This window comes from Strix aluco, chromosome Z, assembly GCF_031877795.1.
Source record: "Strix aluco isolate bStrAlu1 chromosome Z, bStrAlu1.hap1, whole genome shotgun sequence".
Lineage (NCBI taxonomy): Eukaryota > Metazoa > Chordata > Aves > Strigiformes > Strigidae > Strix > Strix aluco.
The window spans coordinates 68454346-68481863 of record NC_133971.1 but is presented as its reverse complement, the minus strand read 5'-3'; the positions used below and the strand labels follow the sequence as shown (position 1 = coordinate 68481863).

Here is a 27518-nt window from a genome sequence, read left to right as displayed (position 1 = left end):
TTTATACTAATTTTCATGATCTAACACTAATCTCCCTAACTCTTTACATACAACAGCTTGTAACTGAGAATTATTCATTTAGAATATAAATTATTTCTGTTTTGGAAGAAAAACAAAAGGATATATGACTGTTAAACAGAGACTGCTGTTCTTCAGCTTCCCTGGAGACCAAAGAAATTTATTCAGAACTGCTAAGTAATAGGAATTCCCTGTCAATCTTACTTCAAAAAGTCTCTTCAGTTATTTAGTCTACTGAGCAGCACCAGACTGTGACAGAAAATTTAAAAAGTCAATGAAAATATAAATATGCATTTTTCATACACAATGCCATTATCTAATATATCTGTGTATTTAAGCTATTATTTAATATTATATCTATGTTTAATATTGGATTTGATTTAAAATTTTAGAAATAAAATCTGATTAATGGATACTTTATTTCTATTCACTTGTATCGCAAAAAGATGAGACAGAGTCAAAGTTACTTTCCACCAGTTAGTCCTACTTTAGATACCAATCAATTTAACTTGTTACTTCCTAGAGACATATGTTTCATGAGTGTTTAATTTACTTTCAGCTCTTATGTACTATTTTCTGAAGTGGTTTAGTATAGGATTTTCTGCATATTTGAGATGTCTAAAGATGTAGTTTAGAACGTAATGTAATAAATGTAACGTATAATATTATAAAGGTTATGACAGTATTTAGATGAATTACTTGTCTATCTGACACTGAGGGAAATAGTGACTGAGATATTCATGAGAATGTCACAATTTTGTAGGGCTTTGAGATTAATTCAGCCTAGGAATTCCAAGCTCTCAATCTGAGAAGCTGGTATGGCAGTACTATCCCAGTGCAATGGCAGTATGAGCAGGATCATAATAAGGAAAAGCACATCTCATATGCCAGCAAATTTAGCACTAATGGTGTAAGAAAACACATTTTAAAGTAGATGGCAAGAAACAGACCCTTTGTCAAATTAAAGTCTCTGAACTTTTTGTAGGGGTGTGGCAGGAAGAATGTTTTACATTTTTATATGACTTTCCCATAGAATTGAAAAAATTAAGAATTCTTTAAAAATTGGAATTTAAGACACTCAAATTTGTTTTTCAGTACAATGGAAATTAATCAAGAATATATCATATGGAAAATTTCCTACCCTTTTTAAATTTAGGCAATTGTCCAAAATCTCTGATCTTGACCCATCTAGGAATAGGTGAATGCTTTTGAGTGCTTTTGATTTGACATCAGAAAAAAATCCAACTCCTCCTCCTGCCTCAAACATGCAAGGAAAAATTTGAGGAAAATCAGATGCATCAGCATTTATGATCTTTTTTTCCATCCCTCAAAATATTAAAGGAGGTATGACCTGGAATTATTTATTACTGCAAAGAAGTCTTGGGAGTCAGATTCTATTATGACTCTCTAAAAGGTATCACATTGATTCAAATTTTGGATAAAATTCAATCTTTATCTACAATTTCAAAAATAGATTATGTAAAATGATCTAGACATAAAATATCAATATGGATAGATCAAGACTTCTATTTTTTATTATACTGAGTTTAACAAAGGTGATAGCACACATGAGGTGTAGCAAATGTGACTTCTGAAGTAAATTTTTATCTGATCTTGCTCTCAGCCCATAGAAGATTGCTTCTAAGAGTATTTGAATACTGTAGTTCTACACAACTTTTTGTAAAAATTGTTCTCACTTTCTTCTATTTCCATAGCTATATTTCAGGTAGAAAAACAGTCCCAAACAATTTCAACAATAAAATATCCTTATCACCATTTCCTTGCTTCTTCTGTGTATTTCACCATAATTTGAATTTGCTATTCCACAGATGTTCTCACACATTAAATAGCTCTGGTTGTCTTTTGTTATGCTTTGTTATGCTTGAATTAATTTTGATGACAAAGTTGGAATTCAGTTTCTGGAAATAACTGTATGAATATTCCTAACTCCTCATAAATGTTCATGAAAGCACAATGCTCTGTAAATATTTAAAATATTTATAAATCTTTAATCCTATTTACTTGCTCTACTTAGGAGTAATTTATTTTCTTTCTTTCTTCCTTTATTCTTTCTTCCTTTCTTTCTCCCGTACACACTTCTGCAATATCAGAATCACACAACACACACACACACAAAGCCAAAACAAAGCAAAATAAAACCAGCATAAATTTAACTTCAGACATTAATGAAATATTACTGTTTCAAATCCTACCTTCACAGAAGCTGGTGTAAATTTGATTTGATTTGAACTTCTTAAAACTTGCAATGCACTTACAATTCCATACACAACTTTCATATGTGCCCATACATTTTCTTTAAGATGTTTCAAACAGGTGTTAAAAACATTTTCTGTAGAAAAAGTGAAGCTGTACAATGGTATTAAAAACAATTCTGTAATTAATATGCTGAAAGAGTGATGGCAATGTTCTCAATGAAAGTTCTAATTACTGCAGTAGTTAAAGAAAAAATAATCTATGACTTCTTTCTCAGAAACTGAACAATACAGGTATTTCACTGACAATACAGCAGTACGTATAATCTGGGTTTTTTATGCATAAGTCAGTGTAGCCACTGCTTAATTTTGTTTAGTTTAAAAATAAAAGTTTTAGATTGTCACTTTTGCCTTTTTCCTGACACACCTATTAAAATCAGGTAAGTCATAAAAATCTAAGCCATGTTAGCTGGATCTACTTACGTTTGCTGTTAATCTATAAAAACACAATGATTACCATCAGATTATATCTTTTTCACTCTAGCTTCATTTTCCTATTTGCTTGTACCAAAGCAAAATATCAGCCTTAATGAATTTTATTTGCATATTAATGAAATGGAGGGAGTAAGTTCTTTCTAGTTATCTTTTGGTGACTAACAAACCTAGCTGCTATTACATTTTTTAATTTATCCGCTTTCTCACTTTAATTGTTAACATTAGATTATGCAGGCTAAAGTGTTTCTTTTTAAAAAAAAGGGAAATTGGTGAAAATTTACCTTTCTTCTTATTGTGTGAGATATGGTTTTTTCCTTTAACTCTTACTTGATGTTTTCTTTAGCTACAGATAGGTAGAAGTCATTTATCCATTTTGATCTACTTAGTGTAAATTCACAAAAAGTGATTAAACTGTAGTATTTTATACTCCCCCAAAACCAAAAAGACAGGATTTTACAGTACCATATTGAATGAACTCCTCTTTAAATGCTCTTTGTACTAAAAAAGGTGCACTAAGGTTTATTTGATATTCGGTGAAATGGTACAGCAACGATTAATGAAAAAGACAAAGAACCTCCATGTACACACCAGAAAAAAAGCAGACCTGGTAGCTGTTAATGCATTCAAGTTTCCAGGCTGCTTCTGAAAATCTGGCAATGTAGACTGACATCATAATCAAAATGCATGGGTGTCTTCCTACTTCAGGGAAAGAGAAAGCTGAAAGCCAGATTTTTGGGCAATTTAACAACTTCCATATTCAATTTTCTTCTGTCGTATTCTAATCAAGTAATTGTGTGTGAATATGGGGTGAGGCAATCATGGCCAAATCCCTGTCCAGCTCAATTAGCTGCCCAAATATCAAGGTTCTTCCATGGGTATGTGTACTCTTGTAGAGCAACTGTCTTCTGAATTCTTTACCTATAAAGTTGCAAAAGTTCATTAATTCAAAAGAAGGCCTCAATTTTGGGTATAATGGTTCACAGCCCCATTAATAAACCTTTTCCAGCCAGACTGAAATGGTGAATGAGAGGACTTTGTGTATATAAAACCAGCATGAAATACTGATCCCAGTGCAGACAAAACCAGAAGACCCTGACCTCAACAATGACATAACCTTCCCCCTGTCTGGAAAAGGGATCTTCCACAGATCATGGTTGGGTGATAATACGTCAAGAAGCCTGTATTTGCAGATGGAGCAAACTGTCTGTAATGTCAAACTTCAGCTGACTACTCATCATGAAAATTATTGGCAAACAGTAGACAGAGGCACTTCCTTGATGGCCCAGGTTAGATATTGTTACTTATGGGTCCTGACACTAGTGCTCTAGTAGACATGCTCTGCATGCTGGCCATTTTTTATCTTCTTTAGGCTAGGTCATTACTCTAGATAAAGAAGCATGTGTTATTTCTCTATTTTATGAAAAAAAAAAAAAAAAAAGACTCTCCCTTCTCTCCTTTGGACCACATGCCTACTTTTAAGACATACAAATCCTTAAATGCTTCTATGCTTCTGTCCCCACCTGGCTTTTTCAAGACTTTTGCAGATCTTACAGCTTAATCACGATATACTTTGTTTCTTCTCTTGTTTTTTTGTGGTGGTGGGTTTTTTTTCTTTTTGTTTCTTATAGCCTCATGTGAAATGATACATAAAAAACACGGCCCCTAAACATTTTTTTTTGTATCACCTATTCATAGTGGTGGAACGGGCAACGAAGAACAGCGTACTTTTTTAACAAGCCTTTCAGGATCCAGAATTTTACAACACAGTTCAGTGGTAAAGCATATAGCTATATGGATAGTAAGAACTCCTTTCTTCTGTATATACAAAAGCTTCATTACATCTTTTAGCTAGAGAACATGCTAATGGTGAATTGCTAAATCAGCTCAACTCCCAGATCAATTTCAGAGTCACAATTTTGTAGGACACAGTTCCTATTTGGTAAGTATCACGTCTGTTCTTTCTTCTAAACAATTTATAACTCACCTCGTTAAAGTGCTTATTTCAATAGGTAAACTGATTACTATATATCTGCATAATTGCTTTCCCATGATTGTTTACTATTTTACCAACCTTCATCATAGCATTTCATCAGAGAAAATCTGTGTTTACTTGTATATAATCAACAAAAGTATTGAACAGAGTTGGCCTTAGATTCTCCTCTGAGCTTCTGTGGAAACACGTTTATACAATAATGATAAACACTTTTTGAGATCAACCAGCTAGATATTGATCCATTTAATTTGGACTGCATTGATATTGTGCTCTTATTTAAAATTAGAAAGTCATACAATATTAGGCCAAAAGTCAAATTCCACATATATTAAATCCCTGCATTTATGTTTACTAACCTCAAATAATTAAACCAGGGTTCTAAGATCTCTTTTTCCATTAAAAACATTTCACTGTTATTAGTGTTTGCTTTTTTTACTTAATTCTTGTTACCTGACTCTTCTATCTACTATTCCATTATTGCAAAGAGAGCTGATGTCAGAGTAACTACTTTAGCAGTTAGCAGGTGTATTCATTGGCTGTGCTTGAGTATTAAATATTTGCAAAGCTTAGGGAAACCAGTGCACTAATAATAATTAAAAGTTTGGAGAACATTTAACAAGTTATTCCTAGATGTTATCACTTTCCTTAGCTGCTAATGGACTGAAAAACTTTTTTGTCATCGTGTAGTTTAACCACATTATCTTTCTCATTTAGAGACCTGAAACATAACAGTGTGATCTGTTTTACCAATGTCTCTGCTGTCACCATTTTTATTATGTCTTCATTTAAACATCATACTATATTTTTTAAACTATAGTGTTCTCTCCTCAATGTCTTTAACTTTTCCTACCAACTTTCTACACTTAGTAAACACAAAGCTAAATGGTTAAAGACCTATTCTCCCCTTCAGTGCAACTTTCCACATTCCTGATAAATTTCCTGTCGATTTCTACCTCTTCATTGCCAACTGAAACAGTGTACGCTTATATGCATATTTGATTTATTTCTTTACGGATGAATGACAACATTTTGACTTCTAAGTAATCTGTGTAAAAACACTGTACTTTTTCCTGTCTAAATTCCATTCGATTTACTTAATTTTGGCATTTTAAGAGCCAAGTTTATTATTGGACTAGGGCCATAATCTGCTTGTCTAAATTGAATGTTAGAAAGTCACAATAACTCCCAAACACTAACTTTGGGTGAATAAATGATTTGGTTTTATTCAAAGTAGAGTATCACCTATATTAAAGGCAAACCCATTTACAATTATCAGACAATTTATTTTGAAACTGTAATGTGCTCATTGTTTCCATGAGATCACTGACAACCCAGAAATCCAAGTCATATCCTCCTAATAACAGATCTTTTTTCCAGTCTATATAGTTTAACAATCATTTCTTGTGTGACTAAACCCACTTGTTTGTAACTATGTATGTATAATGACTTGCTTTCTTTCATCCAAAGAAAACTTTCATGTATATACACCTACAGTATAATCTGTTTTTCCCATGAAAATTCACAGAAAAGAGTTAAGTACAGATTCAGTACAGAAAAAGTATTCCTTGTTCCATAGCAATGAGTTTCTACTCTCACTGGGAAAAAAAAAAAAAAAAAAAAAAAGACAAATTAATTTAAGATTATTGAAGACTGAAGAAATTTTTTATCTCACCTCGTCTACACAATTCTACAGAATTATGTCTGAATGACCCAAAAGGTACCTGACCAAACAGTCAACAAAATATTGTAACATGACAAATGAGTAAGACATTCAAATCTGTGCCCTCTTAAGTACTGTTAACCTGAGGTAGACAGAATGAGAAGGCAGAGAGCTAGCAATCTTCTAATTAGGCAACCTGTTGCTTTGTATCTCCATGAAATGGAAAGATACCAGATGTAAAGCTATGAGCATTTCTAATGTGTGCACACACTACAGGGCAATGTGAAGGAAATGACATATCTAAAAAATGCATGCCAGCATGGTACAAACAACTTCACAGCACAAGAAAAGAACCAAATGGAAAAAGCTTTTGAATGTACATTTTTTGGAAGACCAATATACTGTGTGATGAGAACTCATGTGTTATTTAAGATTCTAAGAGTGCATATTACTTCAAATTTAGGGAAGTCCTTCCACAACATATTATTTTCTTTAACATGACAACTTTGTTCAAATTTGTACACTAAGATAATGAAATAGATTGGGAAATTCCTTCTTCACTATAGTTTCTATCTATCAGTACATAGCAAATGTTCCAGTATGTCAGGGAGATGCAAGAATGAAGATGCTTTTGACAGTGAAAAGTATTCTTAAGATTTAATTTACATACTTATCAATGATAAACATCAATATAAAATATAATAATTAAATATATGAGGGGAAATATGAGGGGAACTGGATGTATTTGAATGTCTCTAAACAACCAGCATGGTTCTCATTGTATTAATGTTGAATTATTAAAATTAGATTGTGACCTAAGACACAATATTTCAGTGAGGTCTACCAGGACTGCACCTTTGAATCAGTTTCTTTCTTGCTTCTCTGTAGGTATAATTAAACAGAAGTCAGTGTTCACAGAAGCTCCTTCTTCCATAAGCTCGTATAGCAGCTCCAGTCACTACATGGTCATGTTGTCAGTTTACCAATGGGTAGGAATTTGAGCTTTCTAACTTCCTTGAACTTAGATTACACTGTGGATCACGGTTGGCTTACAAAGACCAAAGATTATGTGAAACAGTAACAAATGCTTTTGGATATCTAGACTGATTTAATTTCACCCAGACTTTAGCTGGTTTTAAAGCCATAATTTTAAAACAGACTATTATTTTTAGATATGTCAACAAGTGGTATTTTGTTTACCAGTAACACCATATTCCATATTTTAATAAAATCTTTGCTAAAGATATTTATTCCTCCTTAGTGTTAACACTGTGATGTTAAGACCAAGAATCTTGTTGGTATGATGGGGAAAAAAAGAAGAAAAATTGCCTTTAGTATATTATTGACAGGAATGACTGAGCTCCTGGATACTTGCCTAATGAGGCTGATGACTGAGAGTTCTCAGTATTTCAAAGTTAATTTTTATCTTTTTAATGTTCAGTGTACTTGCATGTATGTTTTAACACAACTTTTGAACATAATTACTTTTTACAAATAGGCCACAGACGCAGCACAAAGTCTAATGTGATATATCTTGACAGTTTAATATTTTTTTGGCATTTTAAACAATCTAACAAACTGTGAAAAAGCTTCAGAATAGATATCCTTCACACAAAGTACAAGATGACTATTGTCATCAGGAACAGAAAACATGTTTACAGTAATTAAAAGAAATTCATAATTTCTCATTCCTACAGTATCCTTGACACAAAATGTAAGATTTGAGTTACCACTAAACTTCAGCTAAAATGGGTAACCTCCAGATCTGACGTATACCCAAGTGTTTAAACCTTTTCACCACATGTCAGAAAAGACAAAAATAACAATACTATCAAAGTTTAATTGCATTTAACAAAAAAAAAAAGTATCCCACAATTGACCAAAAAGACTGAAAATGTATGTTTAATTACTATTTAAATTAGAAATTATACAGAGCTTTCAGAAGATTTATGCAGATGTATAACATAAATAACCTAATAGGCAATTTTCCTTCACTTCAGTAAAAATGTGGACCATATGTCAGTTATGTAGTTTGCCACAGTGAAGTGAATAAGTATAATAAAATACTCGGCTCAGTGAAGAAATAGAATCACAGTAATTGAGATTTTAAATTTCCAGCAAAAGAGAAAATAGTTTCTCAGCAATATTTCTTGAATATTTTGTTCTGTCTACAAATGGAATCTGCATTTACCCTTATTTCCTTAGAGAATGACATATAATGGCATTCATATGTCTGCACTTCTTCTATTTGTCCTCTAAGAGAAAAGAGATCATTTATGGTATTATTGCCTTGTTAAGAAACAAAATTAATTTAGATTTTGTTTTAGGAGTAGGCACAAATATATGTCCAAAGCTGTCTACATTTTATGCTGGAAAATCACATGAAGATCTTAGTTTCAGTCAGGATGAATCCTTTACACTAAAATTAGTAAAATCTTCACAAGGGTCTGAACATATTTTACCATGAAAAACAGTGTAAATGGCAATGTGAATTCTCTGATACTGTTTTATCTTCCCATTCTCCTCAAAACAACAACCATAACACTCTCCAGCCCCAATAACCCAGAATATGCTCACGATGTATCGTTTCAACATTGTGCACAGGTACAAAAATGCTTAAAAAAAACTTGTAAAAAAAAGAACATAAATCAACCAATAGAATGCACTCACCTTCTCTTCGATTAAGCCTTGCAAATCCAGGGCTGTGACTGCTAGATAGCTCTGATGAACTGCTGAATGATGACTGAGGCAAAGCAGACACCAACTGACCATCACAATTATCTGCCAGTGAAAAATACCACGTTCAGGTTAATATAACGAACACCACTTACTGGAACTGGAACCAAAGAAAACACTAGAAAAATATCTGAATCAACCCTGTATCTGAGAGCAGCACATCTCTAAATATTTCCTCTTTCTATATTATAAGTATCAGTGCTGAGGCAGCACTTTTTTTTTTTTTTTTACCCAATATTTCATGAGACTACCAGGGTATAATTTATGTTCTTCAACTGGCTGTACTTGCCCACTTCTAACTCACATTCTGAGATCATACTGATAAATGGTTCACAACTCACTATCATTTACATGTAGCAACTAATGCCTTCTAGTCCTGGTTGTAGCATGAAACTACAAACTCAGCACATGCTCGTTATTTTCTTTAGACCTGATGCCAGCATAAGTCTCTGCAATCACATTTAATGTGTAATTACATTAAATACAGCTATTTCTTTAAAAAAAACCCAAACGAAATCCAAACCAAATGAAATAAAAAATAATCTCAGCTATTTTAAGCACTGTAAGAATGACAAAATTGAAAATATTTTCCTTTGCCAACAGTATGCGTGTTTGATAAAGACACAGTACAAAATCAATACCGCAGTTATTAGTATGCAAGTCCTAACATCACACAGAATGAAACCTGATTGTTTCAGAAAAAGGAGATTTCACCACAGTTCACAATCAATGGTGCATAAGCAAGGAAATGCTAATCAATACTTTGGATGTTAAATGCCTCTCCAGCTTAATTACTATACAGGGCATGTGTTCATTCTCCGTTTAAATTTGAAAAATATAAATTGAGAATCAATATCTGTTCTAGTTTTATCTGAAAGAATACTGCCTTTAAAACACTAGAAGTATAAGCAAGTCTTTCCCTAGTTACACAGTTCTGGCATCTGTTGTTTAGAAAATGAGAGGAAATTATGTAAACTATTAGTGTTTATGAAACGGTCATTTTTAGGACAAACACATTCTCTGGATGAAACTGATAAGTGACAAGTCACAGGTGAGTCCTTATTCTTCTAACCCTTCTCTTTGTCTGCAAGATTTTCACTAACAAAATCATATTAATTAATACAAAATCTTTTCCTGACAGTGATAATTGTTTCTGCTGAATAAGTATGGATATTTCTAATTAGCAGCAAAACTTTTATATGAATGCCTGTGAGAGACTGAAATGCCATATGCCTGTCTCAAAGCTTGCTTGTGTCTGTGCAAACCTCCAAGAGAAGCTGCTGCGGCCTGTGAATTGGTCTGGGAAGTGTCTCCCAGAGAAGCGGGAGTGTATTGAAGGATGCAACCCCCACTTCTTTGCAGTTGCACTGTCGGACTCTTTAGACAAGCCTCCAAGGGGCAGAGGTGTGCTGAGTTGGCCCCATCCTGTAGCCATTTGTGGCTCTATTGTGTAGGCCAGACCCCATGCCTGCATTGCCAGTGAACTGACAAGAGGCAAATGTTCCTGCCCTGAAGCCAGATGCAACAAAACCTGTGGGAACAGAGAAAAAAAACCCCAAAGGTGGGCAGATATGCTAATCAGCGGATACGATGAACTTAAAAAGGCAGCAGAAAATTTTGCTCGGTGTGCATCTACCATCGAAGCCAGATCCGTGTGCACCCACCACCAAAGAATTGAAGACTGAGGACCAACGGGATGCCGCTGGATCCATGGTGGTGACTATTCTTGCAGCCCTATCCCACATCCTTGCTTTATTTTTGTCTTTTCCTTCCATTCTGTCCTATCGCTACCTCTCTTCACTTTTTTAATAATAAAAACCTATTTTGGGTGTATGGCATTTGACCTCATTTGTGTCTTAATCTCACTCTTGGGATCATATCGAAACCTCCCCCAACACTGGATTGGGACATTGTCTCAAGGGGATTTTTTGATCACCTTCAAAAATTTTATTTTTAAAGTTGGTTCATTTGGTTAAGCAAAACTCATCCTAAAGAGAAGGTCTGGTACTGACCATGACTGCTACAATTAGACATTCTCTCAAATCCCATAAATAATATCCAGTCACTACAAACAAGAGGATTTATTAATTGCTCTTGATAAGCTCATATATACCATACTTCTACTAAATTCTCACTCATTTGAAAGGAACAAATAAAATTATTATTTACTTTCCTAAGCTTATTTCCTGCTCTAGATTTCTATAATGCAAACTGCAAAATTTTGTAACTACTCTTTATAGTGTAACTCCAACTTCATTTTACACTTCATTATCCACAGATGAGATTTATAACGGTAAAAGAGGCTGTACTGCTTGGGACAAACTGTCCAAATGGTAAGCACAGAAGAAGAAAAAAAAAATTAAGGGAAACAAGATTTCATCTTATGAGCAAATGCATTGCACTGGTAAGTCTTACAAAAGGATCTAATTAGTAAAAGGTTTCTTTACAGCTCAGAAAATAAAAAGAATTTATTAGTCATAAACTACACCAGAAAGAGAAGTGTATGACACTGCTGTTTCATACAGAGAGCTAGTTCCACTGCTGATGCAAAGGAGCACTTCAAGTGTCACTGGTCCTTCTTCTACTGTCAAAGACTATGTTGTAAACCTAGATACCAAGATGAAAATTAAGAGACAACAGAAAGGCACTTTCCCTCAAATCTATATACCTGATCTAGAATCATAGAATCACAGAATAGTTTGGGTTGGAAAGGACCATTAAAGGTCATCTAGTCCAACCCCCCTGCAATGAGCAGGAACATCTTTAACTAGATCAGGTTGCTCAGGGCCCCTTCCAGCCTGACCTTGAATGTTTCCAGGGATGGGGCATCTACCACCTCTTTGGCCATGTTCCATTGTTTCACCATACTCATCGTAAAAAATTTCTTCCTTAATCTAATCTAAATCTACCCTCTTTTAAGTGTAAAACCATTACCTCTTGTCCTATTGCTACAGGCCCTACTAAAAAGTTTGTCCCCATCTTTCATAATCTCCCTTTAAGTACTGAAAAGCTGCAATAAGGTCTCCCTGGAGCCTTCTTTCTCCAGTCTGAACAACCCCAACTCCCTCAGCCTTTCCTTACAGGAGAGATGTTCCATCCCTCTGATCATTGTTGTGGCCCTCTGGCCCCACCTCAACAGGTCCATATCTTTCCTGGGCTGAGGACTCCAGACCTGGATGCAGTAGAACATTTCATCACTTTCATATGCCTCATATTTTCTGGTGAAGAACATTTATGAAATGAATCACCAAGAATAAGGTGCACTAGCAGATCAACAACAGCTGATACACTATTTTTACAACACTGCTGGGTCTGTCCAGGTCTTCAAAACTTTTTAATTCAGAAGGAAAATAACACCCAGCATTTCCACTGGATGGATGAGACAGCTGCCTTTGTATTATTTGCTTCTGCTGACTACACTTCTCACCTTTTTTCCTCCTAATGTCCAAGTTAGAAAGGAATCAATGGCACTGCAGTATTCTGCCTAGATGGTGTAAAACACATATTTCTGTGAAACTCATATATTGTTTTGAGATATTCCCAGAAGAACTCATTAAGCACTTATATAGTGCTTATCCTGTAATTATATCGATCTCAATTTGTAATAGAAAAGTACATAAACAAGATGTTAGTTATCCAAAATCCATTGCCTTTACACAATGATTAAAGAGAAATGAGCAATGTATCAAAAATAGATATACTCTGAATATTTATACATTTATTTTACAACAGCTAAAATAAATTCAACTTTTTATTGCTTAGCACATGTTGCTTAAAACATGATCTTGTTGCAGCTTACAGTGTGCAATATAACTCAAAATTTAGTGAGAATTCCAGAATTAAATCCAACACACTTTGTAGAAATTGAGGAACCAGATGGTCAGTATCAAGCTGTTTCTCAAATTTAATAAAAGCAAAAGAAAACATATTCTGTACAGCATGACAATTCTATATGGTTTCACCTATAATGGAAGACAGAGTGAAACACTGTTTGAAGTCAGTGTTTTCCTACATGCTACTGGTCAGCTCTTCATTTCTCTTGGACACTCTTCCTCTGTAGAACAGAACAGAACGCACTGCTGAAGGTGATCTAGGGTTTTCTAGAGATATTTCACATAGGTCCTCCAGGCTAAATTGAGTACTTAAGTGGTCTATTCTCGTATGAGTTTTAAAACAAAGAATTTTAGTTAAAATCTATGCATCATAGAGCTTTTATTAGATTTTTGCGATACACTTTTTTTCTTTTTTAAACAATAGCTAAGACTACCAAAAATGTAAACAAACCATAGGTTTCTGTAAGATGCACAAAAATCTGGTCTCAAATCAGACTTTGTGAAGGAAAAAATATCTATTTAATTGTTTAATGCTTATGTAGAGACCTCTTGATGAATAAAATCAAGTTCAGCCTAGAGACTCATTATACAGCAAGTATACAATAAGAGTGAGAAATAATTGTAAAGTGCTAGGGTTGACTAATGCAGTACATTGACATGAGTTATAACAGTATTTAAAAAACAATGTCTGAAATGGGTAGTATTCAGCAAGACAGAAAGGCATTACTCTGAGAACGAGAGACGAAAAGCTGAAGTGTAACTAGTAAAAAAGAAAACAAGCAAGAATATGCAAATGGGGGAAGGATATATATTAAAAAATGTATTACCTGTTTTATCACCAAATGAAAAAAGTTATTCAAGTTATGTAAGGCATGCCTTTCCATATACCATAATTCCAGTGCAGATTTAATCAAATTTATAAAGCAACTGAGGCATTTTATAGGAATAAACCTGTGAGTGTTGCATGTACAAAGTATGTCTATCATTTCTATTCCAGCTTCAAATACTATCTCATTATGCAAATTCAGAGTAAACCAAGAAGTTATTAATTCAGTGGTACCATAACTTACATAGATCATGCCATATGATCTACAACAGATGGAGATCAAATAGGGTATCATGTAGTAAAGCAGTTATCACAGTTATGTTTATAATACTATGGTTGACCAGATAAATTTTGTGTCTTCTAGCAAAGCAGTAGCTTGTTAAAATAAAAATAAAAACAGTACTAAAAATAGTAGAATACTGGGACAACCTGAGCTACATTTCTTCAGAATGCATTATTATATATTTTCATTTCCACGTAGTGAAAAAAGCACGTCACTTACAGGCACAAGTCTTCTTTTTTCTTTTGCAACATCAAGAATATATGGCACTGATTTTAGTTTGTATGTAACAGTCAGGCTGCTGTTTGTCATCTAAATTTTCAGCTTGGTCTATAACATAGACACAGATTTTCACACATTCCAATTTGAGTGCAAATTTACTCTGAATAAGCAAATGTCAGAGTCCAGTTCTTACTTACTACAAGCTGACGTGCAATAAAGATTCTGTTCATAATTATCTAAAAAGTACATGTATTACACTGAGACATTCACTTTATTCAAGACCTATCTCAATTCAAACTAAAACATCCCAACACAAGAGCATACATAAAATGTTAAAATTTCACTTATTTAACTTTTTAATGACATTAATTGCAGCTATATTGTTTACAGTTTTTTCCTTAAAATCTAGTTTACTCAAAACTTTCTCAACAAACAAGAACTACCACTTTCTTTATAAACTACTGAACTTATCGTAAAGAAGGACATAGGTAACAAAGAAGGAAAAAATATTACAATGATTGTCTTCCCCAAAAAACTATTACATTCTTCAGCTTTATCAAAGTCTCAAAGAAAATATTGTTTGCCTAATGAGCAGAGTAATAAATATTTTAATGTTAACAAAAAAATCTCTTCCAGTAAGCCACATGAAAACAAAACAAAACAACGACAACAAAAACAACTCAAAGAAAGTTTAGCAATCTTTCCTTAATCAGGGAAAACTAAACACCTAATCATCAGACAAGCAGACTAGCTAGGGACAACTGGAAATGCAGTGGAACAGAAAAGAAGAAATAACAACTCTGGGAGCCTCTAAGAAGTTTAGTAATGTTCATCTTTCCCATGCAGGTGAAGCTGCAATGCTTAGGAAAGATCAACTTTGCTACCATTAATACATTCAGATTTGAATAAATGAGTATCTGTCATCAAAAACTTCATGAAAAGGAGTGAGGCTCTTAAAAATAAGAGACATGTCATATTGTATCAACAGGACTAGCACTTGCTAAACCCCCCCCCAAAAGGTGCAACAAAATCTACCCTGCCATAGGTATTTATTAAATTTATAATTTAGTCATGTGGATTACAAAGCATTCCTTTTCCTATTACTGTGAAGACCAAATATCCTTGAGACCATCTACTGTTTTCAACAGAAGATATTTAATTTTCCCTAGGAGTAAGCACATATCTCACTTTACTTAATAGAACCTTTAAATATGTTAATTGTGGTAATTTAGTCTTTGGTCCATGAGGAGGCATCTAATTAGTTTCAAAGGATTCACTGAATTTAATGAGATTCATGTGCAATAGATAACAAGAGATGTTCCCCCTCTCCTTCTTTTGCTGAGAGGTATTGACCATTATGCTGATCCTGATTATGGTAAACTCTTCATCAATGAGGATAAGAATAATGAGGAGAAGTCAAGTTGATAGATTTACAGACAATTAGATCAGGCTCATTTCAGGCCTTCTAGCTACACAATATGCAATGTCACTCAATATGAAACTGGCCTGTTGCTGCTATATGCTTCCCCTTGCATTTGTTTTCTGACCAGGGATAAACTATTTTTGTTCAGAGAGCCTGAGCACTTCCTCTTGGGTCTACTGCTGCCCATTTGTAGCTAAGAGTTTAAAAACAACTAACTAGAAAAGCTGTACTGTTTCATGCTTGCCTCTAAGCTCCCTGAAGCAGTTCTTAGCCACTACTGTCTTCCTTTACCACTCTTCAGTACATTCTGTGAATATTTTTAGGCATTTCCACATATTCTATTTGAACTGCATATAGGAGCCATAGAAGCTCTCAGTGCTTTGCTTTGCTGAGGTTTTCTAGCCATTTTCATCTGCTTCCTACTTTGAAAAATGTTAACCCTTCAAGTTGAAATTTTCTTGGTGATGGGCCCAGGCTGAATTTTTTTTTCTTTTTTTGTTTAAGCGTGAGTTTTTATCTACAGATTTGAGCTATTTCTTGGAAGGGGGTGGAGGGAGATGGAGGGAGCCGACTGTCCATGAAAATAAAGAAAAATCTTTAGGCTTTTGTAACAGTTTCTCTGTGTATGTAAAGAGTGATTTACCAGGGAGATAACCTTCATGGCAGGGCTGTTTCTTTTCTTGAATTTGAAACAAAATCTTCCAGTATTCTGATAAAATTGTTAGCCTTTGCAGACTGTGGTTCACACAAATTCAGCACAGAATTCTCACACTTAGCAGTCAATTATTCCTAATATATTATTCACATCAGGCATGTGATGTTTACCTTAACAAAAAATATGCAATGCTACATTTCCTCCCTTTCAGGGAGCGATCCACATTTCTCAATTGCAGTTATTTCATGACAAGGAGGGATCAAGAACAGGAAGTGAGTACAAGAAGCCAAATTTCTTCTGTGATCACCAATCATCTTGGTTTTGTCCAGGGCATGGAAGTCTTTTTGTGACTGAACATAGAGAACTTAAAAGCCAGACCAGAAGGAAGAAGATAAAGACTGTAGTTAGATAGATCAGAATTTAATGATACAGGGCTGGAAGACAGATAAAATTCTGTTTCCAAAGACAGACATATGCAAAGATTCACACCTTGCAATAAACCTTCAACAGCTAGCATGGTTCTTCTAGCTGGAAATGATGCTTTCCTTAGGTTTCTATTTATTTATTATTTCTTTATTTACACTTCTTCTTTTTATCTGACTTCATGAACCACTTCTATTCCATAGTTTAGGAAAGTAGTTAGTTAGAGTACCCACTCTAACAATGATGTAAATAAAAAGACAAACTCATGAAATTTTCTTTAAAAAAAAAGGTGTTTTTTTTTTTTTTTTTTTAACAAACTCTTTTTGGGATCAAAAAAATTACATTTCTAAGATTCACCTTAGAACCAAAACTTCATGAGCTGTTTTTTCATGGATGCTAATCACTTTAGGCAGTCTCTCTAAGGAGATCTTTACAACTGGGTAGCATTTGTCTGAGTCTGCAAGATTCTGTCCACAGACAAAATGCTGTAACACTGAATCCCCTCGATTTCTCTTTCTGCTCCGGTCCTACAGCTATGCTCTGCCACTGATTGCCAGCCAACTTTTTACTGAAACAAACATGATACGATATATAATTCTATATTTATATATAATATACATTTAGTAAAACTAAATTAACAAGCCACTCACTGGAAACGTTGCTTTCTTATCTGTAGATCTGGTTATATGTTAAGACATAACACGGTTGCAGGACAAAACTCTATTTGCTGTTAAATAGTGTGGGGCAGAAGCAGAGGGAATGGTGTTTAGGGGAAAATGATTATAGGTAAGAATGTGTAAACTGTAAAAGTCTCATGATTTTACTACTTTTATCAATATTTACTTTTGTATTACTATCACTACATTGGCATAGCAGAATGCTTCCTTGCAAGAGGAGTGTAAGAGTTCACAAGTAACTTCTTGTACACAAGCCCCAGAAACACAATTATTGATTAGGAGACAAATGCAGCTGGGTCATTCTGCATCAGACTGGATTTGAGAAAATCTTTGTTAGATATGGCATCTTGGCTAAAGTAAGGTAAATTTTGAATCATCTCTGAAAATATCACTTGCAGTTGTTTAATGAGACTTCAACAGCTCTGGTTATCTTTTCAACTACAAAGCACTTGCTTTCCATTCCCAAAGCTGAGCTTCTGAGGAAGGAACAGTAACATCAAACCCCTTCTGGCAGGTATCACAGAAATATAATTTAGGAACAATTAATTTGGATGAAAGATAAAACCAAGAGGGAAGCTCCAAGGTGAAGCAACACTGGAAAAGGCGGCAGTGAGTTCTGTTGATGCTTTGGTCAAAGACAGAAGGGGAACTAGTCATTTAGTACTCTGGCCCCTGACCATCACCTCCAAAGGCACAGTGCTAGCTCTCCTCTGCTTGAAAGCATCTGGCACAAGCAATTAAACTCGAGGTCTGAAAGTGCTGAGGACAGTACAGATAAAAACCTTGTTATGCCACTGTAGGAAAACAGGAAACAAGAAAGCACATACACTTATTAATTTCAGGATTAAGAGGATCAATACTAAATTGACTCCACTTACTGACTATAAAACTTGTCCCAGAAACAGAACAGAAAACCAATAATTCATACATACACACACAGTATAATTGTATTTTACAATGTTGTAAATTCACCTATTTCTTCACAATTTTATAAATTTAAATATCATTACTACTAGGAAATAATATCGTTTTTCAGACATAAGATTTCAAACATAGTATCTTAAGTTCAGCTTCAGTCATAAGCCTTTGGATCTTGTGTCCATATGAAGGAAAAATCTCGTCTTCACTATCAGTTATATTATTTCAAGTGCAAGTTTGTACAGATGCTGATTAAGTCACCTCTCCAATTCTTTAGTAAGACAAATTCCTTTAGGCTTATATTGTGAGCCTTATTTTCCAGCTCCTGTATCACTCTGCAGGCTTACTTTGAACAATCAGCATTTGCGTATCTTTCTTGAACGCACAGAAATTGGTAGCAGAGGTCCGTGTTGTGTGCTGAAAGCAAACTGAACCCCAACTTCTACTCTTAGGTCAGTATTTTTTGGGATACTTTACCATTTAATGGACATAACCTGATTTGGTAGATCCCAGATGTACACCCATACTACCTAATCTACATTTATCTCAGTAAGAAACATGGTGTTTTGTATTGTGAATATGTAAATAGACAATTCAGATCATCCTCTAATGACTAGCTACCGGTTTTTTTATTAGTTATATGATCTGTAATTATGTCACTTTTACTTTAGTATATGTCATTGACAAAATAGGACTGGATGAAGTGCCTGTCTCTGAGGTATCCTTCTAACCAAAGCTCGATATATTGATATCACCTTATTTACAGCCACGTATTTTGAGATTGGCATTGAGTCAGTTTTTAATGCAATTTAAGATGTTCTACATTAATGACATGGAATGAAATTAGTCTTATACAGCAATACATCACATGATTGAGTTATGCATATATTATATTAGAAGTGGATTTATCACAGATTTCTGATTAATATGTCATTTATTCCTTCAGATTATTAGTGAAAGATTTAAGTTCAATTGATCTGAATACTAATGCCCTCCTTGAAGTCCTGTGTTAGACTCAAACCCATTTACTATTACTCTAGTTTGTCTTTATACCTCATATCCAAATCTTTATGAAAGTATGTTTCTGCCATCAAAAACTACCACTATCACTCCTTTCCACTGACTGTATGGTTACATGCAGAAGAATGGCGAGGAGATAGGCAATGGAGGTCACTACAGCTATTTCCCAGATTCTTTAGAGTAAATCCCTTTATGCTTTGTTAAGGCAGCAGAGATTTCTATTTCATATTGTAGCATATTGTTGCTTCTGTTGTCCTTGGCTGGGTTTCCCCATACACGTCCACCTGCAAGGCTGTCCACTAGCCATCGCATCACCGACATTTACTGTGCATGTGCATTCTTACATAAAAGCTTCATAAGCTCATGCCCATTGCTCCTTGCCATGGACTGTCACTCTGCAGTGCCTTGGACTTCCCCTCTTGCTGTTTACCTCACTTGAGTAATTGTTGGGGAACCCCCGCTGGGACATCGGGTTAATAAAAGCCTTTTGACCGTCTTTGCTTGTATTGTGTCTGTGTATCCAACCCTTCTTTGGTCCGGTAAGGTGTCACCACTGGCAGAGGCCAGTCTCGTGTCACTGCCTGGAAGTGACACTGACAAATTTTGTTAATCACTTTATAATCTGTAAATGCCAATAATGAATAAACTGATATTATGATCTTATTAGAATGCATGGATATGCATGGATCACAAGCAGTGATACTTCTTTTTTTTAATAATTAGTATCTACTGAGATCTGATATCTGATTCACTGGCATGCATGATTGTCACAAACTGTTTGTAAACAAGAAACTGTTCACAAAGCAGATGTCTCAAACAACTCGAGTGGGATGCCCTGTGGGGGAGAAGCAAAGCAAGCTCTGTGGAGGTGGGGTGGCAGGTCCTGTCTCTCCCTCTCCCTCCTGTGGTTGCCCAGAGACAGAACTTGCCCAGCAGCGCAGGTACAAGCCAGAGAAAATGAGAACCTTCTGGAACAATCTATTGTGCATGTGTAAGAAAGACTATGTAAAGACAACACCCCACATGTGTCTCTGTCAACGCACCACCTACGGACCAAGCTGGTTACTCTGCAACAAAGTGGGATCCAAGGGTGTTGATTCCCGTTTTCCTATCCCCTATTCCTCTCTTTCCTCTTTCTCATCGCTCTTTTCTTACATATATTCATGTGTATAAGTTTTGTATGTGATTGGTTGATCATTGATGAGATATTAGGAAAAGAGTCTCATCGCCAAAGTGCCTTTATTCATTCTCCCGAGGGTTATCAATTGATTGCTGCCAAATTGTCTCCATTCACTCACTAAAGTGGTCAGTTAATAAAGTCACTAGCACAATTGTTCCTCCGAGTCATTGTGGTGACTCGGCCCGCCCTGCGGCTCTGGGTCTTCCGGCATGCAGACTCTCAGGGAATTCAGAAGACTCACCTCCCTCATAACCCACCACATGGGATGAGACAATGATGAAACGTGCCCTCATTGAACAGATGCAAGGAAAACCTAAATTAAAATGTAGGAAGATCATCTAGAAAAGCCTGTTACATATAGATACATACAGACAGTATTCCAAAGGAATGCCTTTGCAGAGTTACTAATTCTCTAAAAATGGTAAGTGCTATAAGCATGGGAAATTTTAAATAGAGACAGTATCTCTATATAACTTGGGTATTTATCTATATAAATTATATATGGGTGCAAGTAAAATTTAAAAAAAGTATTTATGTACAAGTACTTACAGAAGAAATGTTACACACTCCTAACAAAGCTTGAACTTTAGGCTTGCATACCTCATTGCATGCCACTGCATGCTACAGTACCTTCTTAATTATTATGTTTTGCTGGAACATACTTCTCTTTCCTCTTTGGTGCCATTTTTCTACCTACCCCTTCAGCTGGAGCAGAGTCACACACTATTACCTTTTGCATGCTTTGGAAGTATTTTGGAAGCTGACATACCTGTTAGAGTGTTCCAAACTACACACATAGATAAAGAATTCTTGTTCTTATACAGGTACTTTAAATCACATTAAATTCGTTTTCAATTAAGGCAGAAGGGAAAAAAAAAAACCTTTGTAAAATGTCTATGAAAAAGTGAGAGCCCACACAGTCAGACAACTAACACTAATCAGAAAGATTTCTCTTCATCTCTCACTTTTTTACTCAACTACCTTTCTGTTCAGTCCTTATAAAGCATAGTTACTGTTTCAGACTTTGTACATGATTTCAAGGCTTGCTTTTTTGGGACAGTTTGTCACAGAAGACATCAGCTGGAGAAAGTTCCTCTGTCAATGAATAGGCTGTGGTTCCTTTCTTCAAGTGCTTATTAGCTCTTAAAGGCAAACTACTCTTCAAAGTCTCCTAAAGATCCAGAAAGACAATTTTCCCTCCCACATTGCCTTCTATTCCCTCCTTGATCTGACCACTCTTTGTAAGTACAATAACCTTTGTTCCACTTCCTTGAATATCCAGATGTCTCTTTGCTAGTCTGGTTGCCATCTCTACTTTACTAGGTAGTAAACAGGTCCTTGCTCCAAAATGATAAAATCCCCTCTAATCTCTTAGTAACACACTGGAGTGTGCTACCGCAAATGTCTTTTACACTGGATGGGTTATTTAGTGTTTATCAGTTCACTAGGAAACATCAAAACACCTAACTGTGATTGTCCACTTAATCTGTTTGGGGTATGAGTGAATTTGAGGCAAACTACACTATGCTACATCTTAAGTACACTGTAAAATATCCTGCAGGATTTGGCTATCCAGTAAATACAGATGATTGAGTGTTCTGTGATGAGTTTAAATATGTGCACCCCACTTGAGTCAGTTATTTCTTTTCCATGTTTTCTAAGAGAAAATATTCTACAACAGTATAACTAAGATAAAATACCATCATGGATTCCAGAAATAAAAATCCTCACAATTCAGGCTTCGCAGGGACAAAACCTAGCAATTTCAGCTGCGCATGGAAACCCACCAGGGAAAACTTTGCTTTTGTCCATGGGTTTATCCAAGTATCATTTAATTCCCTATAAACAGCTTAAGTGCTCTACAGCACTCTACACAGGAACAAATTTCTCTAGGAGTTATTCAGAAGTTTCCTTTAAATTAAAATACATTTTTCACACATATATACCTCAACAATTAGTTACTCCCTAAAATAAAAGGAATCACTATCTAGTGTGAAGCCCAATAGGCATTGATAAAATCCAGGAACAGTAAAGAGTAGAAGGCATAGGAAAATTTCCAGCTGGCAAATTTGAAACCCCTGCTTCAAAGCACAACTGTGTCCCAGGAAGAAGGCAAAAGGAAGGTATGTTCCTTTCCATAACTCACTAGGTTTATAAATTCACTCAAACTAGGTCAGTGCTAAGCAGTGAAAGTTTCACTGTATGCTATATTTCTTTGGGCTGTTTCTCTGAAAATTCCCCCCCAAATAATTTTTATGTTAAACTGAAATTCAGCACAGCTCTAACTGAATAACCAGATACTACTACTACTACTACCACTACTACTACCATTACTACTACTACTACTACCACTACTACTACTACTACTAATAATAATAATCTGAATGAAACATGGAGACAAAATTATTAGATATTTGGATAAATCTTCATATAGCAATCATAACTCAAAAATCTCTTACAAAACTGGTGGCATTATTTCTCAGAATAAAATACAGCAGAGAGAACTATGCCACACAGGGAAGTAAAACAGTCAATCTTAGCCTATTGCATGTTATGATATCTTAGCATTATGATTGCAGCAGTGATTTGGATAATAATTTCCTTACAATAAGGAGTTCCTTTTTTTGCAGTTCAGCTGAAGCTACCTGTCTGGCACTGCATTCAAATTTTACCGTAAGAAGAACAGTAGCACCATGCTCTGCCAAGTCAGTCTAGTCTAGAGAAAGTACTTTAACCACTGCTTTATGTTAAATTCATCTTTCATTTGCTCTAACACAGTAAGTGGCATTGAATAAGGAAGCTCCCCAATATATGTCCAAAAACCCAACAAATTACCCCTTGCAGCAGTGCACATACTTTTAAATGGTGAATCACTTCAAAATAATATTCTACAAATTTGTTCTATGGTGTGTAGGCATACACTGAACTTAGTTTATGAGGATAATGTACAATAGGACACAGAGTGAAAGGAAAAAAGGGTAAGATTAGTGTTATACACTGTTAATTTTACATTTTTCTAAGTTACTTTAGAAAGTAGGGGTAGTTTCCTCTTTCTCTTCCCCCCCCCCCCCCCCCCAATAACCACTTCTAATATTAAATTAGAAAAGAAACTTCTCAGACATTTTTTGGAAAGCTTATTCCCAGTTGACCTTATTAAAGCAACTTAAAGCATTTTGACAGATAGAATGTTTTCTTCGAAAGACCAAATCTATAATGCACATGTCTTTTTTTTTTTTTTTATTATGTTATGTAGTGAATGGATAGCACAGACATCATGTTGAATAGAATCAGCTTTCATGATTTTGTTTTGAAAACATTTTGTTCATCCTTTTTTGACATGATTTCATCGAAGTGTACCCTGCATACCAAAATTCTTTGTCTCAGGAAGGAATGAGCACAGAATTCTGACTACAATAAAGCTTTATTGATCAAATTCAAACAGAAGCCACACAGTGCCACACAGGGAAGAAAAACAGTGCACCATAGCCCATTTTAAATGGTGGTGACTTTGTATTATAACTTCAACAGTGATTTGGGTAAAAACTGCTTTACAATAAGTAGTTTCGGGTTTTTTGCACAAGTTTAGTGAAAGCTGGCTGTGTGCCTGACAAGACATTCAAACTGTAGCCTAAGAATTACAGCGGCATTATGCTATTCCAGATCAGTCTAGTCACCATATCTGGTGATCATATTCTGAGCATTTTACCTGATTTAAACTGGAAAGCTACATCTCACCCACTATTTTTTCCATAAGTACATTATTTATTGCTTTTTCTTGGTCACAATATGACATTAGCAGATTATATTCCCCAGAACCTGTAATTTTCAACTAACTTAATTCTCACCCATTCTCGTTACAACAATTAAATAATCAGAAACAGCTGCCTCAGGTAGTAAAGTTATATAGTTACTAGTTACATAGTCAATCCCCATTGATTAAAGATAAAAGGAATAATCCAATGGCATTGCTAAATTTTGTTACTTTACTGTGCCTACAAAGACTTTTGATGTCAAAAATCATGTAGGCTTCCCTTTAACATTTATACCAGGAATGGAAGGCTAGAACTCACATGATTTAGGACCCTGTATAACAGCGCAAAGTCATGCAGATCCCCCTAAGCAGGATGAATCTTCACATCATCAAATCACCATTTTCTTGACTGCTTTGAATTATGAAAGAAAAAACAGTTATCTGGACTAAAGCATTACCGTGTTCCCTGCTTTCTGTCAGTAGATATGATAAGAGGGCAAAAAAAATAAAAGTCATCATGGTTGCATTGACTTCTGTTATGAGTAAATCAGATCATTCATTACCTGGCCTTCTGCAGCCATACCTCTGAATGTATTTTCCATATAAAAGGTCCTGCAGTCACTTAATGTGCTGCTATTTTATTCCCAATATAAATATATTTAATTCTTTTTTTGAAAAGCACTCAATATCACAACTAAAAGAAAGCACTAGGAAAGTTCTTTCATTTCAGAAAGTTAAGGTGAGATCTTGTAGTGCTCAAAGTTAACAAGCATTCACAGGTAATTACATTAACCTACAAGACTGAAGAATTTTGTATATATTAAGTACAACTATATGGGGCAAGATTGACTTTATTGATCAGTTAGTAATTTTTCTTAAGATTACACTTCAAAACCAACTGTGTGATCATTACAGTATTCCAAAACATATGAGCACTTTTATTTAAATATCAAAACATAGTATGGGCTGATAAAATCCCCCTGAAGGAGGCCACATTCTCTAAGTAATTATAGCTGTTTCTTAGCTAAATAGTAAGCTTGGCACATCTTGGTATGTTTAAGTAAATATGAGACATGTAACAGTTGCTTATGATTTGTACATAATGCAGTTTACCAGATGGTAAGAAGATACAAGTCCCATATTAACTATATAAAACATCTAGTAGAAATCCATGTGATAAAGAAGATACTCAGCTAGTTACAAAACTAATTTTCACTTGTAGATATTGATTTTGGTTTAAATTCTTCTGAAAATTCATAGGGATTTTTTTAAATATTTCTATGTGAACACTGCAAATAATTCACCCTTCTCAGAAAGTTCAAAATGTAGATTCTTTTATAACCAATATCTTCTATGGTCACTCAAAAGGAAGAAAACCATGCTTGATTTTCAGGAATTTCACAGCGTTCAGACATAAAACAAATTTGGTGCTGGCACATGGCTTATCTTATCTAGACTTCCTATGTTGCATTACACTTTAATATAGACTTGAGACCTCTCTTTTATTTTCTTAGTATGGAAAAAGGTTGCATTTCAGAAGAAAATAAGGTCCTGGCAGTTCTAAGAGGTTGCACAGACTGTAAGATATCAAACATTTGAATAAAGAGGGATTATAAATCTTCACATGAAACTACCCAGAACTGAAGCACTACCATAACAATAAATAATATCTACTGAAAAACAGAAAAAAATCTAAGGATGGCAGTGATAACAAGAAAATGAAAGCAAACTTTTGTAGCTTTTTAAATGAACTGAAGGAAATTATTTCATGTATCAATTAATTAAATCCACAGTAGTGTACTGTGGGAAAGAGATAACTGTAATTAATGCCAATCTGTTAATTAAAAATCTGTTAATACAGCATGTAGGAAAACATTTTAGATCTTTTTTTGCATTAAAAAGTGTGTAAAGCTGAAATAAAAATGAAGTCACAGGTAAAAATTAAGTCCAGTAGGTGGTGGAGAAATCCTAGAAGAGTATGTGCTTGTCAAATAAAGTAGTATCTGTCACCAAAGTAGTAATCTGTCACCAACCTGGTGTCTTAAGGAAATGCAAAGAATACAGTTAACTGATGCTGAAAAATCTGTTCAATGGTTATCTCCCTCTCAGTCACTACCTCAGTCCTTTACTCATACCTCTTGTTTTTCAACAACATGCAAATTAAGATATCACTTTAAAATGTTTTCTGCAATTGTTTTTAATCTGTGTACTAACCTGGAATAATGACTGTCTGGAAAGAAATAAAGTTCATTTTTATTCTTTGTAATTACTTCTATTTTACAATAAAGCCAAAATGTATGATTCCTGCATATGCAATCAACACAGGACTCAAATATTTGTTTGTTTCAGATGAGTGTGACACCCATAGGTTCTACTTAATTCTAGAAAAACTGTGTTTAGCTCAGAATATCCAAAGGTAGTTTTATTTCTACACCAGGCTGAGACAATGCAGAAAAAAAGTCAGAGTATACTGGCATCAGACAAAGGTTACACCCTAAGATTCCCTTCTTTTCCCTTTATTTCAAAGGGCAGATGTAAATGAAAGAGAATAGCCAAGTTTTCCACTCCTGCAAACCGGACAACAATCGTACAAGCCTCTTCATGCAAGTAAATGCAGTGAGGAGTTTTCAGAACAACTTGAAATTTGGAAAACTACCAGATCAAAATGATAAAATCTATGAAGAGATGCATGAATGACAGTGGAAATTCCAAAACACTGAAAGGAAGGGATAAAACTTTGATTGTTTAAGCCATATTTTCCTCTAGAGCATTAGTATTTTCACAGACATTGATCCAAAAGCATCAGAGGTTTAAATTGTTTTTATAATTTACATTATGATTTATCTTCCTTTAGCTATACACAGGTTAAATCTACTCTTGATTCCATGGATTATAACTTTGAATATATTAAATCAATAGAAGATTAACAGCCAAATATTGAAGTTGCTTTTGGAAGCAAAACATGTTTGTATTCAGCTGGGGATGTAATTGCTCTATTATAGAAGCTTGTTTATTTTTTTCATAGAAAACAATTTTAATATTTGTATTATAATTAAATAGGATTTGTAAACTTCATAAATAGGTAGCAATTCATTGTTAAAAATTTAATGGGAATTTTTATTATTACTAATTTTCCCCTAAGATTTACTGAAAAATTACTCCATTCAACCATACACAATTTGATGGCATCAGTTA

The 27518-nt window shown here is 34.7% G+C and overlaps 1 protein-coding gene across 1 annotated transcript in view; it reads right to left on the bottom strand.

Annotated features, from left to right (window-relative positions):
• Positions 1-27518, bottom strand: part of CNTNAP4 (contactin associated protein family member 4) — a 244074-nt gene that overhangs the window by 189793 nt on the left and 26763 nt on the right. The window contains exon 2 of the mRNA XM_074812982.1: positions 9050-9160. Within this exon, the coding sequence (XP_074669083.1) occupies positions 9050-9160 (111 nt within the window). The remainder of the gene's footprint in view (positions 1-9049; positions 9161-27518) is intronic.